We start from the raw sequence: 19528 nt of genomic DNA, 5'->3' as shown, positions 1-19528 counted from the left end.
ATGTAATGCCCAAACATTAATCAGCGGTTCTGCTAGACCCTCTGTGACCATATGAAAGGGAACTGCATTTTAAGCTATTAATATATTTACACTACCTTCCAAAAGTTTAGGGTTGTCAAGGTTTTTGTTTTTGTAATGTTTGTGAAAGAAGTCTATTACACTCACACAGGCTGCATTTATTTAGTCAAAAATACAGTAATAACAGCAATATTGTGAAATATTATTACAATTTAAAATAACTGTTTTATGTTTGAATATGTTTTAAAATTTAATTTATTCCTGTAATGGCAAAGCTGAATTTTCAGCAGTCATTACTCCAGTCTTCAGTGTCACATGATCCTTCAGAAATCATTCTAATATGCTCATTTGGTGCTCAAGAAACATTATCAGTGTTAAAAACAGTTGTGCATTTATTTGAAAGCTATCTTGTGTAACATTATCAATGTTTCTGCTGTCACTTTTAATCAATTTAATGCATCCTTGCTGAATATAAGTATTAATTTATTTTTTAAAAATTCTTACTGACCCCAAACTTACTGAAAAAAACATTGTTTATGTTCACGTATGATGAGTCATACTTGTATAAAACATTTTAATTTTATAGCACATAATACATTTAAATGTGGGAGGAACAATCTGAATTTGAGCTTTTTAGCTTTTTTTAACAAAAATTAGTTAAATCTTGGATATTTTAAATAACAGTAAATGTCGGACCCTCTGTAGTAACACTGTGGACTAGTTGCTGACCCCTGGATAACTATTCATGTCCCATTGTATATTCTTAATATTTTAAAATTCCAAGGCACATTCAAAAAACATGATGTTGAAAATTAATAGGATCGTCATGTTTTTTTCCACCCCATAATTGTTATTTATCTAAGATAATTAAAAAGACAAGTCAGGACTACAACTTTGTAGTTTTCTTGGAAGTCAGTAAATGGATCCAATACTGACTGTTATTGACTGGTCATAAAATCTGTTCCTGGAATATAGCAGAAGCATCTCGAACACATTGTTTTGGCAGATTCTGTTTGAAGGACAGGTGTGTGCCAAACAACAGGCAGCAGGTGTAACAGAAGATTTATAGATTTTAATCACATTATACTGTTGAGCAATAATTCTGCCCCAAGGCTGCAGGAAACAGTGTGGTTGATGAATGGATATTGAGCATAGATCTAGCAAAATAAGTCAACACAAAGCAAATTAGTCAAACACAAATGTACATTTGTGATAATCAGTAATTACTGACCTGTTGCCGTAACAAATCCCCCCTCACAGAGCAGAGGCAATGTGCACCTGTGTGAAACAGATTGATGTCTTTGTAGACTGACTTTTATTTTGTGTTTGTTTTGTTTTGTTGCTGTTTTGTTTTGTTTTGTTTCATTGATTGTGGTCTCATCTGTCTGACTACATCCTTTTTTATGTATGGCTGTAGGCCAAATCTAGGCCAAAAACAACAACAACAACAAAAATGTCTTTGTCATATCCTTTGAATGAATTTTCCACTTTTATTTTAAATCAAATAACTGAACAGCTTACTGTGGAATATAATGGAGGAGAGGACAGCTTTAAATATAATATTCATATTCATATCAGAGGTGCATATTATGAGACAGACATTTTTCATTTGTAAATTGCTTTGCATCTGCTAAATTAATAAATGTAAACGAGGACAGCTGTAGTGACTGCAGCCCCAGAAGAGTATATATATATATATATATATATATACACATACATATACAGAGAATGATATTCTATAGAATAATTAAATTTATATTTTAAGGTGTATTTCAGTTTCCTAGGAGAGGTCAGTAATTGTAAATTGCTGTCTGGGCAGAAAACAGTCACAAAATCTCCATATACATGGGCCAAAAAGAAAGCACTGAGCATTTCCAAATGGTAAAATAAGCAGTTGGTAATTTGCATAATTACATCAGTGAGAGGGTGTAGAGTTTTCAACCAAAAGCCAGCTTTCCTTAAATTTGCTTTATTGTTATGTTTTGTAAGACTGAGTGTTCTACTTTTGAAGCAGATGGTACAAAGTAGAACAAGTTCTTCATCCCTATACTTTCACCTGCCACAGCTGGTGCTCGACTGGCATGGACATATATACTATATGCCATGGAATCTATGCACTGCTGCATAAAAACAGTGGTAAAATAAGCAAAGATATATGTCATAGGCAAATACACCATTAGCAGAATACATACCTTTCTGTTATAACTTTCTTTTTTTCTGTTTATATGCGTGTGAATAATGTTTGTCTTTCTCTTTTCTTCCTAGAAACATTTATGGTTCATAGGTCAACGGGGATTATCATAACTCATCTCACAGTTAAATCCAATAGTGCAAATGATTCTTTGGTGTGCTGAATAATGGCATGTGTTTTGCATGTTACATTAACTAAAGAATTGCCTTATAATAAATCCACAGATTCCATACTATATCAATTTCCCCATCTGAAGAGGACATTCCCTTGGGCAAGAATTTGCTTGAGGGCTCATTCTCTATGAATTGAAGCTTCTGCTCGCACACATGAAACAAATCGTAGGAACAAAAATTATGAAACCCAGATTTGATTCATTCTTTAAAAAATGTAATTCCGTGATCTCCTGAGGTGTGTTGTGAGCTGTTATGCAAAACAGTTGTTATATGATCTGAGCTGAGGTCTTCATGGTAAACTTCTGCTTAAAGGTTCCCTTAAGTCAAGAGAAGACAACAGCCAAATGAATTCATTTCTGACAGGATAACTGATTTACTGATACAACATGTCTGTTGGTGACCTTGGTGAAAGTTGCCAAACAAAGTTCTCCATCATGTTGACATTTTATGCTTTTTTATGGATATCTTGACAGTACAAACGCACACATGCATACGCACATCACTCCTGCTCTAGAAACTGCTCCGGGCTGTAGACCCCACTAACAGAATCAAGTCTCAGAAACTATTCAGTTTGTCTGAACCAAAGGTTTCTTTTTTTTAGTTTCTGTTTTTTTTTCTAGTTTCATTTCATTATTTTTAATTTGTATCTCTATTTTCTGGTTGCTAAGCATGCATTTTAATCATTACAGTATTTGTACACTTAAGCAACACTAAGACACCTAAATTGTATTAAACCCTAGGTAGTTTAATTAGGCCAACTTCAATTTCTTTGCTTAATTTCATTTTTTAATTATATCTGTGACAAAATTCCATGTCTTATGTCATTATATCTGTGACAAAAGTACCATGATCGATTTGAACTATTTGAACACACTCCTTTTAACTATTTAAGGTTTTTATTTAATTATGTAAAAATAAAAAATGTATTTAAATTACTGTTAATTCTAATATAATACATTAAAACACGTAGTATTTCACAATTTCACAGTTAAATAAACATGGTTTTAAGAAGGTCAAGTGAAAAGTCAGTAATAAAGTAATAAAATGCACAAATCTATTTGACATATTTTGAATTTTTTTTTGTCCCGTCCGTTGCGATCACTACAATAGTGGTTATCACTGTGTCAGTGTCAATCATTGCAATTTCGTAAGTGACTCACGGAAAGACAATTTAGCGGATTCACTCCAGTGTTGAAATGCAGTTGTCATTCCCAAAACTTGGCAGAGCATAATTTGACTGTTGGTCCAAAACATTTATCCAAATCGTGAATGGGATGTATACAGAAAGCTTGCAAAAAGCACTTCCTTTATAGTCATTCACTCACTGCATTTCAGCATGAGTGCAAAAACTCTTGTTATAATCTGACATAGACCTTAGTAGAATTGTAATAAATCACATTAACCATGTATGTTTACATTTGACAACCAGAAGTGTCCAAATACTTTTTTTTTTTTAAGTTGAAACTGTATATTTATTGTTTTATAATTTCAAACCAAATCTATGAATTGTTTTGAAATGCATAAATGTCCAAATGCTTTTTGAGGCCACTATATTTAAGAATAATGACATTTCCATCACCTCAGTGTCTACACATGAATGGAATGGAAATCATAGAGCAGAACATGAAGGAATCTGTTAACTATCTGTCACTGTCTGGCTGTATCAAAATTTCTGTTAACTAAACAAAAATATCAAGCTCTTATCTCGAGCAGCTACTGTGTCTCCCATGTCATCATCACATGAATACAAATGCTGACAAATTTTAAGTATAATTGAAGCACTGCCAAAAACCGTGGGCTCAGCAGTAGCCTACATATACAAAGTGAAAGTTTCAAGAAAAAAAAGGGAGGAGTGATGACAGTTAGAGTGACCTGGTGAAACTAGTTCTAGTTCTCTCAAGGTCATCTCTTTTTTTTTTCCATGGACACTAAATCTGAGATAAACTTTGCTTTTAGTAAAATTAAAAGGAATTTGTTTTAGTAAAATACAAACAGGATTTATTTTAAATAACATTCAACTGAATAACAAGTCAATTTTATTTAAAATATATTTTATTAAAAAAGAAGCAATATACACCCTTAAAGACCTCATAGTAAAGTGAAATAAAATAAAATACACTCCATCCTTCACACATACCCAACTTTACAACTATACATAAAACACATTGTCTCTGGCTTGCTTAGTTGGGGACACTTCATTTCCAGCGATATTGTTGACTTGATTGCAAATGATTGCAAAGATACTATTTAAACTGAACTGAGCTGAATGAAGACATCACTGAATTCAATGATGAACTGTCTTTAACTGGAAAATTAGTGTTTACTATTGTCATTTTGCATTATTGACACACTATTTTCCTAATTAATGCTGTTCAGTTGCTTTGACACAATCTGTATTGTTAAAAGCGCTATATAAATAAAGGTGACTTGACTTGACTTGACATTGTCATGTTAAAATACAAAGACTGACATTATCATATGACAATACCAGCATGCAGCAGAAGAAAATCTGCTATACCGTATGTATTTTCACTGGAGTTTCTCTGCCCACATATGTGCTTGAATTCAGTGTCAGTAATATGAGCTAAGTAAGAATCAGATATGTGTGCGTAAAATGGCTTGATGTCAGCAGCTGACCTCAGGTCAGAGCTGCTGGTAACAGGGGCCTTTGCTAGAGTCAGCCTGTGATATCTCATGCTGACTAGGCCATTCCTGTGGGAATTCATTCGTATCTTGTGCCCACAGAACTCAAAGGATTTCAGTTAGGCCAAAAGCAGTGTATAGTTTCAGGAAAACAACAGTTTTTTCTTGCCCCCAGAGTCTGTGCCGTGAGTTGATCATTCAGTTTTTTCTGTTTTGGCTGTCACCCGCTTCCCTTCCTACACCTCTGTGCCCTCCCGAGGATAAAGAATACCTGTCGAGCTCAAACCAGGGTAGAAATGCCCATTAAACTGACTGAGAGCAGGCCCGCTGTAGCCTAAAGTGGAGTGGGAGGGTGATGGGGAAATGGTGGGTGGTGGGGGCAGAGGTGACGCCCACTCGGACACCGTGGAGCTGGGGGAGTAAGTGCAAAACCCTGCGGGTTGCGATGCTCTCTGTGCTCCATCCACCGGCAGACTGAGTGTAAAGGGACGACTCAGAGGATCTCCTTCCATGTCGAGAGAACCAGCTACACCAGACATCTCAGTCAGGAAGTTGCTCAAGCATGGTGACGGACCCGTGGATGCGGGTGAAGGACCCTTTTCAGGCGAAGTGGAAATGTCAACAGCTTGATTTTTTGGACTGCCCCTGCCATTACTGTCTCCTGACTCAGAGCTCAGATTCCCTCCAGAACTGCTATTCTCTGGGAGAATGTCAGACTTTCTCTTCCTCTTGCGTCTGAAGTTGCCGTTGTCAAACATTTTTTCACAATTTGGATCTAAGGTCCAGTAATTACCCTTTCCTTTAAAATGAGAGATAAATTGCACATTAAATACAGTTGCATGATCAAAAAATTATCTAGGTATTCTATAGTAATGATTTATTAAAAATGATAAAAATAAAAACTATTTATTGAAATATACTAATAAATTAAATCTATTATTAAAATTAATAAAAATAATAAATACATATTCATATTTATATAAATAATATTTAAATATGAAATAATGTGTAATTTTTATATAGTTTATTATTATTAAGACTATATCATTTTAGTAATTTTTAAAGAGTTTTTAACTTGATTCAATAAAAAAGAATCAAAGAGACAAACACTCACCTGGATCATCTTCATCTCGTGGAACCTTTTTGAAACAGTCGTTTAGTGAGAGGTTGTGACGAATAGAGTTTTGCCATCCTGCTTTGCTCTTGTTATAAAAAGGGAAGTTGTCTGCAACATACTGATAAATCTGACTTAGAGTGAGGCGGCGATCTGGTGCACCATGTATGGCCATCGCAATAAGAGCAGAGTATGAATAAGGTGGCCTGACCAGCTTCATAAGATCCTCTTGAGAAGGCATGGAGAACCAGCTCAGTTCGCCACCAGGACCACCTGGTCCCCCAGGTCCCAAATAGGCCCTCTGCATGCCGTAGTGCTGGGGAACAAAAGGAGGTCCTGCAAGGCCTGGCGTTCCACCCAGATAAGGAGTGCTGTTCATCCCTGGGCTGTTGAACCACAGGTAGGGGTTAGGCGATGAGGCGGCGTAGTCTCCGAGTTCGTATGAGGAAGGATTTGCTCTCTGTGGACTCGGCAGTGATGGTGGTGGATAGTAGCTGTCGCTGTACAGACTCAATTCTGGAGGTTCCTGTCCCAAGCTTGGGAACTGAGGGCCACATCTCGTCGGAGACTGACCTTGAGATTCATAGGATGTCATTGCTGAGTGATCTGGATGTGTTCCACTTGGAAAGTCTTTCTCTTTCTCTCTGATGACCTGTACTTCTTTTTTACCTTATCGTCCAGGAATAATTTCAGGCGCTCCAAGTTGTTTCCAGTCGGAGTTGTCTTGCGTGAGTCCTCTCTGCTGTTGTGCTTTATTCTGCTGTATCAACATCATCACCTGTTGCAGCAGTTTTATTTATGCATATGTAGCACCGCCTCAGTTCCACCTTATTGAAACCTTCCACGTGTTTAGGCTCTTCCTGACACAGCCCCCACAACCACCCACCCACTCATCCACAAACCAGCAGCACCACCATCACCTGAAGGCATTCACAGAGTTTAGCCTGACACACTGGAATTTTCAGTTACAACCACCTAAATCTCCTGAAAATAAATGTTTTATATATATATATATGACATCATAAACATCATAGGCTATATATATATATATATATATATATATTCTTTGAAACCTAACTTTTTCATAACTTTATCTTCTCAAAATATTTTATGAGGAACAAGCACTAATTTATTGATGGAAAAGTTTCAACTGCAGCTTTTATTTGTACGTAGAATGGTGTTTACATTCTTGTCATTCAACCGTTCTGTGTAGAGCCACCACCATTAATTAATTTCCCTTATGGAAAGTGGTGGTTGTAATTAATTCAAGCATGCAATAACATTTTAGCCAAGAGATAGTGCTTAATATAAATGCAAACTGTATTGCAGTGTATTATTAAATTTATATTTATTTATATGTGTTCATTCGTTCGTTCGTTCATTCATTTATTTAGCTGGCCACGCCGGGACGTCAGGGAGGACGTCATGACGTAAAAGAATAGATTAATCGTTTTTTATTAATAGGTTTTCTGAAAATAACACTTTTAAAGAACCGATTCGTGTAAATAAAGCGGATATCCCTTAAAAGAAAGCGAGATTAAAGGCGATTCGACAAGGTGTACGGTATTTGAGTGTGCACGCGCGAGAGCCGTTAAAACTTAGGTGTCGCGCGCATTGCTCCAGTAACTGTCAGCAGTCGCAATAAAACACAAAACATTAAAATTGTCTGCAGTTCGATACATTACCAAGGTAATTTAATTAAGTTCTGAATTTCTATACACACTACATGTATATTCATTTATTAACGTAATTTAAAGCAATGTTGACCTGAGGTACATTTACATTTGAATGACAGAAAACGGATGAAAGAAAAACGTGTATTATTGATTATGTGCGTTTAAAACTCGGTCTTATTTAATGAAAATATAACTAATTTAACATGTAAGATTAAGTAACAGCAATCCAGCGGGAGTTACGGACTTTACTGGTTTTTAGATGTCTGACGATATTTCGAGTGTGCAATTATGTGAGGACTTCAGTCGTGAGAGTTTACAACTGAACCAACATTTGGAGAAGATGACTGAACAAATGGAGAATGTTTCAGGTAGATAGCAAACAAATACTGCATTAAATATAAAAACAATGCTGTGAATGAAAAATCGACTGTCATTTTCATTTTCTTTGTCCTCAGTGAAGTTGTCTTGGATGGCATATGACATGGTTGTGCTCCGAACCAGTCCAGATCTTGCTGAATCCTTCAAGAGCCTGGAGAATGAGTTCCTCCAGTGCAAAGCTGTCATCTGTGGTCCCACAGATGGACAAGATAAAAATTGTCATCCCGCTGCTAAAGAACATAATATCCCCCCAAAATAAAGTTTCAATGTAGAACAGAGGCATCTGATAAGAAGATGTTACTGTTGTTAAAACTGATACAGTTAGATCTGCCAGAGTTGTTTGGTGCCACTGTATATTTGTGATTAACATGGTTTTATTCCCTCATACAAATTAATAAAAATATCAACCAAGCAAACATGCTGATTGTGAATCTGATTAATCCAATGCCATTAAAATGCAAAAAAGGGGCTTCTGAATGTTCTGCTCATGGAATCATTTTTGTATGCATATTTCAGTGTTCTTCCAAATGAGTTTAATGATTTAGTGTTTACACGTTAAGAAAAAGTTACTAAACCTTTTGTCAAATCTATTAGAATTATCAGAGCTTCATGGGGTTTGTAAAATGTGTTGCATCCATGCTACCTAAAATGCTGTTCCATTTTTAGATTTTCTTATTGTGAGTGCCATCCGTTTGAGACAGAAGGAGACCACATAAACGGTAATACATAATTATCCTTACCTCTGTGTGTCTTACAGATGGAGTCTGAGGGAAATTCCACAGAGAATAGTGAACATGGGACCTCAGATGGCTTGGATTATATCTTGAAGCAGTTGGATTTAATGTCGGAATTGATTGACCAATTGGAAGGTAAATTTGCTAATTTAGAACTTCTTTTTGTTAGCATAATTCAGTGACTGTTGGATCTAATCCCAACCTTATTTTCTTCGATTTTTCAACAGTATTGTAAAATTACCTTATGAAATGTAATAATAATATACCGTTTGAAAAGTCATCTCTGCACACTCATGTTTTGACAACTCTGAAATGTGCTGGCAGTTTAATAGTTCCCCTTTTTTTCGAGTGCTGGCAGAAATTCTTCTGGGGGCTTTGAAATGGGTATTACATGAACAAATTTCATGTCAATGCTAAGACATTAATATGTGACCGCCGTAAATGCTAACACAAACATCAGCACTCAGAACATCCCGCAAATCCTCCAGGGCTGTCAATAATGAGTTTTATGATGTCATATAGCCATTAGATTTGTTAGAGAAAACATGTTGGCTACATCTATTGCTGAGCCCTGCATATCCAGTTAAGTAGAACTAAATATTGTTGTATATTTCGGCAGTTACTTGTGGATTAGACCTGCTGTAGCTGTATTTTAGATTGATTACTGTAGAATGATAATGAGCTGATAGATTTTCCCTTTGGGTGTACGTTAGCAGTAACCTTTGCATAATACATAACAGAATGCTTCTATTTATGTACTTTGATTACAGTAAACATAACCTGTTGGTGCTGGTTATGTTTCAGTCAGTCAGAATGGAATGAGAGGGTGTCTTTTTGTGTTCTTCTTGCTGTATGTTCAACCACTACACCTTTTGTTTTCAGTGAAGATCCAGCTGCTGCAGTGTAACCTGACCGTGTGCTTCACACACCCTGATAAAATGGCGTGTCTCCAGACTGACGTGGAAACCATAACATGGTTAAGCCATCAACAAACGATGGAAGACTAAATACGTAACTCAAGAGAAGTGCTTTTTCACTTAAACTTCACAATTGAATAGGAAACAATAAGTTCAAACACTAAAAACATTAGGAATATTTAATTTAGAACAGACAAATGTACATTTTAAGAATTGATAATAAGTAAAATTGCCTCTAGCTAACATTGAGTCTAAAATGCTTGATTTTAACACTGAAAGTGTTTAAACATTTATCTTCAATTTAAAAGGTGTAGACAGTCGTGTCGGATCAAATTAAACTGAGAATGATTTATTAATTTAGTCATGTACTTCATTTTTCAGTGCTTAAATATCCTGGTGTTGATTGCTAACTTTATAATTGCTGCATTTCACCAGACAAAGTGTCTGAATTCCATGTAAGTCTGTTTGACACTGGAATCCAGTCAGCATTACATAGATTCTTCTGCTTTGTGGGTTCAGAAACCTGCCGGGTGCATGAGGCAGCACTGGCGATTAGGTCCTGCTCCACGCTCCATTCCGTCTATCAGAATCAGTGGGGTCTTCATGTGATGTGCGACCATGTCCACGACACTGGAGAAATTCTGGGACACACATACAGTCGATTAATTGAGGAAATATCACTGAACCAATAAATATCACCACAGCTGATCATCTAAAACACAATCCTCACTTTCATTAACCCTATAAAGCCTTTTAATTAACCCTATATAAAGCCTACTGTTGTGTATTTTATTCACAACTTTATAAGATGTCTAAATTATCAACATGCTCAAAAGTTTGCTAAAAACCTGTTGTACACAATCTACTACATGCCTTCTGTCATCTGACTGATAATTTATACTTTTTCAACAAGTAAAAGGCCTTAAAATTATTATTCTAAAAACATCACCTTCACAGTGTGGCTGCGGGTCCTTAAAAATACTTAAAATATCTTAAATACAGTTTTCCTTAAAAAAAAAAAGGCCTTAAAATGTCTTAAATTCAGATTCAGTGGGTTTTAAATATTTTTGGTCACATTACCACAAAAATTTCTCCTGTCTGACTGACCCAGTGACTGTTTACAATCATTGGACAGATTGAAGATTTTTTTCCCCCCGCTGTAACGCGTCGTCAGAGAGAATACAGGTCGAACTAGCTAGTTGACCAGCCTCCTAGCTACTTTAAATGGGTAAATGCAAGTTTACTGAAAAATGGCTCGAGAATTTTACTTGCCCGTGACGTAGTTAAGTAACACACAAGGGAGCTATTTTGCTGAATTTTCATGATTGTAAATGTTACTCTGATTTTAGTTAAAAAACAAAGTTGTTACTTACATTTTAGACACCATTTTGACTGTTTTGTTCTATTTCACCAACGAAAATAGTTCCAAACAAAGATCAGAACAGAAGTATTGCACATTCTCCAAGCAACACTCAGCGTTTTTGTTACTGAATGATTTAGCGTTTTAAAGGAATAAGTGACTTACCGCCACCTACTGGTGGTTTAGTCTTATGTTTAAAAGTATGCATTTTCCCCCAACATTTCTTATATGTATATTCAAAATTTTATTTAAAACACTAATCTCATAACATTATTTCCTGCAGTTGTAATTTTGCAGTGTAAATTATTTAATTTGATTGGTAACAGCCCTATAGTGTGTTTCTTGATCAACTGTAAGAATTTGACATGAAAGATGAAGCATACAATTAATAAGTTTAAAAAGTATTGGCATTTATAACATCCTGGGGTCAGAGGCGTCATGCCCATTCAAAGTGATTTCTGGTTCAGATTTCTGAGCCAAGTGGATTTTAAATGCAGCTTCCAAAAGACAAAAAATAGCCGAATACTATTTTCTATATTTGATACAATCACACCGGTGTGATTAGATCGTTCAGTGCGGCACAGCATCAGCTGCTACATTCAAATCTGCGTTCGCTGGCTGGCGCTGAGCCAGAAACTGACGCGTTTGTACAGCGCTGCATTATAACCAAGCAGCAACCTCCCCCTCTCTCTCGTGAAACCAACAACGTTTACAGCCTGGTTCAAAAAATGATTTTGGTCTATATAGCTAATTTAGCCCTTCATGACAACTGTGAGGTGGGTGAATTTTTTTATAACTCATCCGTTTAAATTATATTAAGCCTTAAAGTTCTGCATAATTAAGGGAGTGGCCACTTGAGTGACAGGTGGATTGCCGCTGCTGTCACAATACTCTTCGGAAATCTACGAGTGACGTCACGGACACTACGTCCATGTTTTTATACAGTCTGATTATAACCAATCAGACACGATTCTATTGAGCTTATGAATGCAATGGCCAATCAGAGACGCTCGGATGAGTCATCGATGAAACGCGGGGTTTTGTTCACTTGCTCGCTGACTGAATTATCTGGCGAATTCTCTCATCAGAAACAACAAAGTGCAGATGTGCGTACGAATGTTAGTTAAGATATTCATTTTACAGTGTAAACATCTTCAGTGATTTTAATGGGAGTTTTTGAGAGTGCCTGAACTCTGACTAGACTAAATGAAAATGTTCTTTGATAATGTGTTCTTTGCTCTCTGAAAGTGTTATAATTAGTAACATACAATATTGTTATTAAATTCACATTAAATACAAAGTCAGCCGTATTAAAAATATTGTATGGCATGACAGCCATATCTGGTAGCCTACTTAATTAAAAAGTCGGGTTTTTATGTGTAGTTAGCCTAATACATTACACTATTAGTCTACTTTGCCCATCACCATTTATTGATCAAATAACATAATCTATAAAGGTGCAAAACGCATTTACTTACACATATTTGAGAATCGAGATATTTCCTGATATAGTTAACACGTTTGGAATTATTTCGAATAAAAAGGAAAAGAAAAAAAATACATAAACCTATGTCAGTTATGCAGTGCTATCGTGGCTGCTGTGTCACATGACAAACATGACCAAATTGTCTGTTGATATGAAAAGTTCACTGTGTATCTTAAACTGTGTAATAAATAGCATTCTTGACAGCGATTATATTTTGTTTTCTTTTTATATTAAACACATTAAATATTACATAAACGTATGTAATACTGTATAATGTGCTTATTCATCACAGTTTTGGTTTTACATTTCACATAAGGTGGTATTAAAAAGGTCTCAAAATGTCTTAAATTTAACTTGTTCGTATCTGTAGACACCCTGTTTCAGGTTGTGGTAAACATGTCTTTTCCCTGTGAAATCTTTACTGATTTTTATAAAATAAACGTAACTTTTATACTGTTAATATCTCAAGATGAACACTTGCTATACTGAAGCAACGTAGGTTTACTTGATTATCCGTACATCTTCTTTTTTTTTTTTGAAAAAAATAAAAGATAGATGATTGGGCATATGAGGAAAATTTATTTGTATGTCTCTTAATCATCTTTGTATCATTTTGCATTTTATGTTTTGCCCAGAGCTTATGAAACTAATAATAAGTTTATGAAACTAATAAACTAATAATTTTATGTAAGCATTATGCTATGTTATAAAGATCTCATTGAATTACATTACAAGCTATCAGAATTTTATCTTACTTTTTGATCACATAAATGTCAGCAACTGCACCAAATTGCATATTTTTGCTCTGTTTGGGCCTTTGATTAAAATTGAGGCATTTTTCCCCCCTTAAGTATAAGCTTCATATTGTCCTATATTACTGTACCATACTATATGAGACATAAAAGCCTGATGTATCAACTGTGATACTAAAAAAAAAAAAAAATAATAATAAATGCAAACTTTTTTTGTTTTGTCTAAAGGTTTGATAAACTGTTCCATGCTTTTTCTGACTAGTGTTTTATACACCAGGCTTTACAGGGTTAATCAGGATATCATTCATGACTGACGTTTCTGTCAGAATGAACATGCCATTACCTCGACACCATTTAGGCCTGTGCCCAGGGAATATCCATTTTTGTTTCCAAGGAAACGGATCTGGATGTTGTACACTTTTAGCTGGTGCAGCACCATGAGTGTGTATGGCTGCTCTGTGCAGCCCTTTGAACTGTCTCTCACCAAGAAAGTGCCATCCTAAAAAAGACATAATGTTCAGCACTAAGTATGTGTATGTCTTCATACACTTGCTCTCTGTATTTTTTGCTCTCTATATTTTCTTTCTCTTCATATACAAAGGAAAGGCCTGGATTTTTATTGTGTCTTTAAATTACAAATTAATTCTCTCATAAAAGCTTATTTTATGCTAATTTTATAAGAATTATTTGAAGGCAGGGGTGTATTTTAGATAATTCTAAAACATTCTATGACTTTAGTGGTGGAACTCACTGTATTCATTTGTCTGAGTGAGACTTCGGCCTCTGCTCGTGACATTTGCCCCACATACCACCGTGGATCCATGTCCTGAGTGCATAAAAACATTCAGCCTTTACACTGTGGACTAGTATGTGTTCACTTTCATTATTACAGCAGGAAATACATTTGATAGTTTCTATGACTGTAAATAATGCACAAGGTGTGTAAGCAATACTGGGCTTGCGTTTCTTTTGTTTAGCGTCATTGTAAAGCAAACCACAGGACCACGTGTAACAACAGTGCCATCTTGTGGTTGTCCAGTCTATCTGCATGCTTTAAGTTCATTGATGGTTTCAGGGATTTTGAGATGCTTGCTGTCATGTTTATTATAGGTAATGTGATTGTGCTCACCTGCCCCATCATCACATTCACTTCTACTGGTGGAGGAGGAAACTCATCCCTCTGCTGGATGTTAAATCTGTGTTGGAGATTGAAAAATATGTAGGTACTATACTGCTCTTTTACTTAAGAATCGATGCAAGTTGTTGATAAAGATACGCACCTTTGTGTGGGTAAAGCTGCTGAATTTGAAGCCATTGGTAAGGTGTTTTGGTTTATTGCTGTAAGGATAAAAATGAAATTGTTTAAGTTAAAATAAACGTTTAGTGATATGACCAGTGTTGGGGAAAGTTACTTTTAAAAGTAATGCATTACAATATTGCGTGACTCCCTAAAAAAAGTAACTAATTACGTTACTTAGTTACTTGTTATGGAAAGTAATGCGTTATATTACTTTTGCGTTACTTTCGCGTTACTTTTTAAATATAAGCAGGGCTTGATTGTTTTTAATATAAGAAGTTCTATTTATAGCAAATATAAAAGCCCTTTCACACCAAAAAGTGCAATGAATAAACCTCAGGCTGAAGGAAAAGTAAATTCACGTCTGTACAGTAGAACGCAGGAGAAGAAACACTCTTCAGCAATAAAAAAAACAAAGCACAATTGTTAGTTTCTCTAAAGTCATTTTTGCTTATTAGTATGGTTTAACTGGATCATCAAAGGTCAGGAGATATTGGTTAATAAAATGGAATTAGATACATTTGTGTTATTTAACATATTTAATTATTGCAGGTTTGCGTCATATTCTGAGTTTGCATTTCACTGTTTTAATTCATTTTGATGAATACTAAATCTGTTTTTTGTGAGTGGGATGAATTAATGCACATTCACATTTAGTCTAGAACTACAGTAACATCATGTTCACACAGCGCACACAACGCCTCTGTACTCCCGATTTCTCCCAATATGGGGACAGGACAGCTGTCAGTCAATAAATGGGAAAACAAAGTAACTGGCATTACTTTTTTGAAAAAGTAACTCAGATATTTTCTTGTAAATTAAAAAAGTAATGCGTTACTTTACTAGTTACTTGAAAAAAGTAATCTGATTACGTAACTCGCATTACTTGTAATGAGTTACCCCCAACACTGGATATGACCATGCAATACAAAAGGTTTAAAGAAGATTTCAAATGAAACCTGAGTGGTACCTGATTTGCCAATTGTTTTTTTTGACAGAGCAGATGAGCCAGGTTTCTTACTCCGATCTACCGTTGGCACACCAGGTTTGACTGTGGATATGATTTGCAGAACATTCAGAGATCATGCTTTCATATTAGAGGGATTTGAAATTGAACACACTTACATTGATTGGGGGGAATGAAAGGCCTGTGTGGAGAGGGATCCGGTCGTGATGGAGGCTTAGGTGTCTGAAAGTAAAGACAGTTATCTTATGCATGACCTTATAATGACCGCATTTACAGTAAAAAGAATCATTAAGATATATTTATACTAAAAAGATTTTTACTTACATTCAAAAGCCCTCTGGGAAGAGATGCTGACCTGTTGTCCTGGGGTGGTCTTGCAGAACCACGTGGGCCGCTGTCTACAACACCACCACACGACAGAATGGGTGAGTGAACCGTACTAATTGAAATACATGGATTCTTTAATTTATGTACATTTAGTCATAATACATTTGTGTTAGTATTGTGAATTACCTAAATAATCACCATCACCAAGAGGCTTGGCAACACGAAAATGAGTTGGTAATTCAGAAGGTGTTTCAGTAGGAGGTGGTTCATAGTCATCATCAGTATTCACATCTTCCTCAGTATCACATGATGCTGCGCATATGTAATTGTCTTCACACTCATTATTATTATCTGGCTCCTCATAGTCGTTGTCACTTCCTTCTTGGTCCTAGAAATATAAATGCACGTTTTGCATTTAATACTAAGTCCTAAAAAGAGTGGTGAGAGAATTTTTTTTTAAAGTATAACATGGGGACTTACAAATTCATCAGAATCCCAACCTCCTGGATTAGGTTCTACATTTTTTCAAAGAAAGTTATATAGAGACATTATGAGACATTTTAGGTTTTGTGCTTAATGGGTTAAGTAGTGTAACCACAGTTGTTTATGTAACTGTACAAGTGTTACCTTGGTTTGGAGGCATCCGATGATCTGATCTAATTAAGGCAAAGGTTTTAAAATGACAAATTCTCAAGCATGTAGAGACAGTTCAGTTTTGTCTTACAGAAATAACAGTAATGGAATTCTGAAGCGTTTTAAAGCATGATCTTACCTATGAAACAGACTCTTCTTTTGTTTGTTATTCTGATTAATATCTCTGCAGATCTTTGTGACAAATCTTCCAAATAGAAAAACAGAAGTAAATAAATATAGAACAATGTAACAAGAGAAAGAGAATCCCGCCCCCCCTTTTTTTTACCAATATTTGAAGGCAAGTGTAATTTATGGATACATTGTGTAAACATGGTGACTTTTAGGTGACTCACTTAGAATTCTATCTGCAGGCTCTTTAGTGTTTTGTACTGGGCAGTTGCTATAGTCTATATTAGTGTTTCTGTAGCCCAAAACAGTATAGAGCATGGTGCCAGCAATGCCAAGGCCATGGGTTTGATTCCCAGGGAATGAACTAATGAAATGTACACTTCTAATTAATGCAATTTCCAGCCTTGCAATGCAAATTGCTTTAGATAAAGGCATCTGCCAAATCAGACATAGCAGAGCCAGAAGGCACATGCCCTTTGGCATTATGTTTATTTGATACATTTTTTTTCTCTGTGAGATTTTTGTTCTTGGTTTTGAGCTTAAAACTTACGGTATATGTGCTGCGGGGAACTTCTTAAGGTCCTTATCAGTCATATTCTAAACAAGATAGAAACAGAAATTATTTGTTCTATATTGTGATTTGGCTTGTCTGAGCATAGTTTTATACAGTAATCTGTGAAAGTCTGTTAGATTTTTCACCAAAAATGTTTTAAGAAGGTCTTTTTTTAGTGTGCAAGCAGGAAACAACAGATGGTTTGGTCCACACAAAAATCTGTTTTGATGGTAAGGTCTGAGTTTTATAGGGCCCTATAAAATCCGTTTTATTTTTTCCCAAATTCCGTTTAATTTTTTTCCAAATTCCATTTTTTCCGTTTTAATTTTTCTGGATTCTGTTTTTTTCCTTTTAAATTTTTCAGGACTCCTTTTTAATGGTTAAATTACATTTTATTAATAAAAAAGCATGTCTAGTTTATTAAAATCATGAAACTTATACAATTTCACATCAATTTATTAAAAGTTTAACAAAAATGACTAAATTTTTTATTTTTTCGCACCATATGTTTTATTGTTATCAAACTCTGTGTTTTAGCATGTCTATTATTTGAATGCATACGTAATTTATTCAAACTTATTCTTAAAATAGCCTTATGAAATGTTTTTCCCCCACTGTGTTGTGTATTTACATTTTTCTGGTTATCAAATGAAGGCATATAACATTAATTTCATTTATCTTTAAATTATTGAAAATTAAGCCAACTTTATTATTTGGCAAACAAAGGGGATTTACAATTAAAATTAAAACATGGAAGAAAGGTTGAGTGATTATACCCTAAAAAAATTATGTTTGTTTCATTCTAGTAGTAGTAGTAGTCTATGTACAATCTACTGAACAATAGTAATATATTTCTGGTACAAATGTCTTCAAATTAAGCCAGACTTTTATTTTGACGGGTTGCTGTGAATACCTTTACAGTTATATGTGTATATGATATGACGTTAGTTTGGTTGGGGCTTCGATCTCAATTCAATATCAATTCATGTGTATATACTGTAAATATAAGGGGATAAAAATATTTTGTTGAATGCCTTTATAGCACCATTTTAAACTTGGTTTAAATTCAGTATTTGCTTGCATTCATTGTGTGTAATTATGCAAGTATCAAAGGATGAAACAGGGTAAAAAAGGATTAAAAAGGATGTAAGTTATTAACTTTTTTAAATTTCTCATTTAAAAATCTAGTGTTTAAATATGTATTCAAATGAAGAACTTAAAAATAAGTAAGCAAGCAGGTATGACCTGCAATATTCTAGATAGGCCTATATTTAGTAAAGAGCCATACAGGTAGTGGGTAAACGCATTACAAATGAAAATGAATTTTTTTTTTCTGACCACAAAATGACTCTAATTTGCCTCTTTGCATTGGAATTTAAAACCCTTTTTTCTATTTTAACTTTACATACTACACTCATTGAAATATAAGTAATAGAAATATTAGAAAAATATTATAAGTCATTAATGGACCATAATTTTTGCACAAATAGTATTTAGTACCAAAATATCTCCTCAAAATATTAAATAAATATTATTGGACTAAAATACAGAACACTTTTTAACTGAAAAAATAGTTAAGCTGTATGGTCACATTATAAGTAAGCAATACCTGAGAGTTAAGAAAACCATATTAATGCTGCCTCTCCATCACTCTCCAGAATAAAATTACACTGTAAATGTCATCGACGTAAATCAATGCATAAAATGTTGTAATGTTTACCAAAAATTGCTGCAAATACCTGTATAATGAAGCTGTCGTCTATGCTACTTAAACCCATTCAAATGTATTGTCAACGCTGGCTTGTTTGGAGAGCTCCGTGAACCACGTGACTCGCGACGCCGGCGAGATCAAAGCTTGTCGCAACTCTGTTTTTTTCATGGCTCTGGCTTTAACTGAAGCGCTACATTTTAAGATTTACGCCACATTAAGTGCGCCAAAACTGTATTTATTGTTTGAATTTAGTATTAAAACTTACCAAATTTGAAAGCTGAGACTTTGTTTCATATCGTAAGCAGGGTTGCCAATTTGGCGTGAGATTTACATGGGCAGCGTGAGAGCGTGAGACGGAGCCTGAAAGCGTGTGTCTCACGCCAAATGCGTGAGAGTTGGCAACCGTGCATTCACACACACACTCAGAGACACACAGAACATGCAGGATTCATATTTAAATAGTATTTTG

At 35.1% G+C, this 19528-nt stretch overlaps 3 protein-coding genes across 4 annotated transcripts; 1 reads left to right on the top strand and 2 right to left on the bottom strand.

Annotated features, from left to right (window-relative positions):
- Positions 1–5197: 5197 nt before the first annotated feature.
- On the bottom strand, positions 5198–6734 carry LOC107752030 (forkhead box protein I1-like). Its single transcript, XM_016567880.1, has 2 exons — positions 6140–6734; positions 5198–5824 (listed from the first exon to the last, which is right to left on the bottom strand). The coding sequence occupies exons 1-2, from the start codon at positions 6732–6734 to the stop codon at positions 5262–5264; spliced, it is 1158 nt and encodes a 385-aa protein (XP_016423366.1). The 3' UTR covers positions 5198–5261.
- A 1340-nt stretch (positions 6735–8074) lies between these two features.
- syce3 (synaptonemal complex central element protein 3) lies at positions 8075–8452 on the top strand. The gene is made up of 2 exons (XM_016567919.1): positions 8075–8183; positions 8271–8452. The coding sequence occupies exons 1-2, from the start codon at positions 8075–8077 to the stop codon at positions 8450–8452; spliced, it is 291 nt and encodes a 96-aa protein (XP_016423405.1).
- A 1628-nt stretch (positions 8453–10080) lies between these two features.
- On the bottom strand, positions 10081–19159 carry LOC107752031 (lymphocyte cytosolic protein 2-like). 2 transcript variants are annotated; one of them, XM_016567881.1, is made up of 14 exons: positions 19088–19159; positions 17346–17392; positions 16806–16871; positions 16661–16689; positions 16514–16548; positions 16220–16421; positions 16031–16104; positions 15865–15928; positions 15710–15790; positions 14723–14780; positions 14572–14638; positions 14194–14268; positions 13786–13941; positions 10081–10485 (listed from the first exon to the last, which is right to left on the bottom strand). In XM_016567881.1, exons 1-14 carry the CDS (start codon positions 19124–19126, stop codon positions 10360–10362), a joined length of 1119 nt encoding a protein of 372 aa, XP_016423367.1. In that variant the 5' UTR covers positions 19127–19159; the 3' UTR covers positions 10081–10359. The 2 variants fall into 2 exon arrangements, with proteins under 2 accessions (XP_016423367.1, XP_016423368.1); XM_016567882.1 differs by lacking the exon at positions 13786–13941.
- Between the last annotated feature and the right edge of the window lie 369 nt (positions 19160–19528).

The sequence above is a fragment of the Sinocyclocheilus rhinocerous genome, unplaced genomic scaffold (assembly GCF_001515625.1).
Source record: "Sinocyclocheilus rhinocerous isolate Xijiao unplaced genomic scaffold, SAMN03320098_v1.1 scaffold662, whole genome shotgun sequence".
In the NCBI taxonomy this organism is placed as follows: Eukaryota; Metazoa; Chordata; class Actinopteri; order Cypriniformes; family Cyprinidae; genus Sinocyclocheilus; species Sinocyclocheilus rhinocerous.
This window is presented reverse-complemented; position numbering and strand designations above follow the sequence as displayed.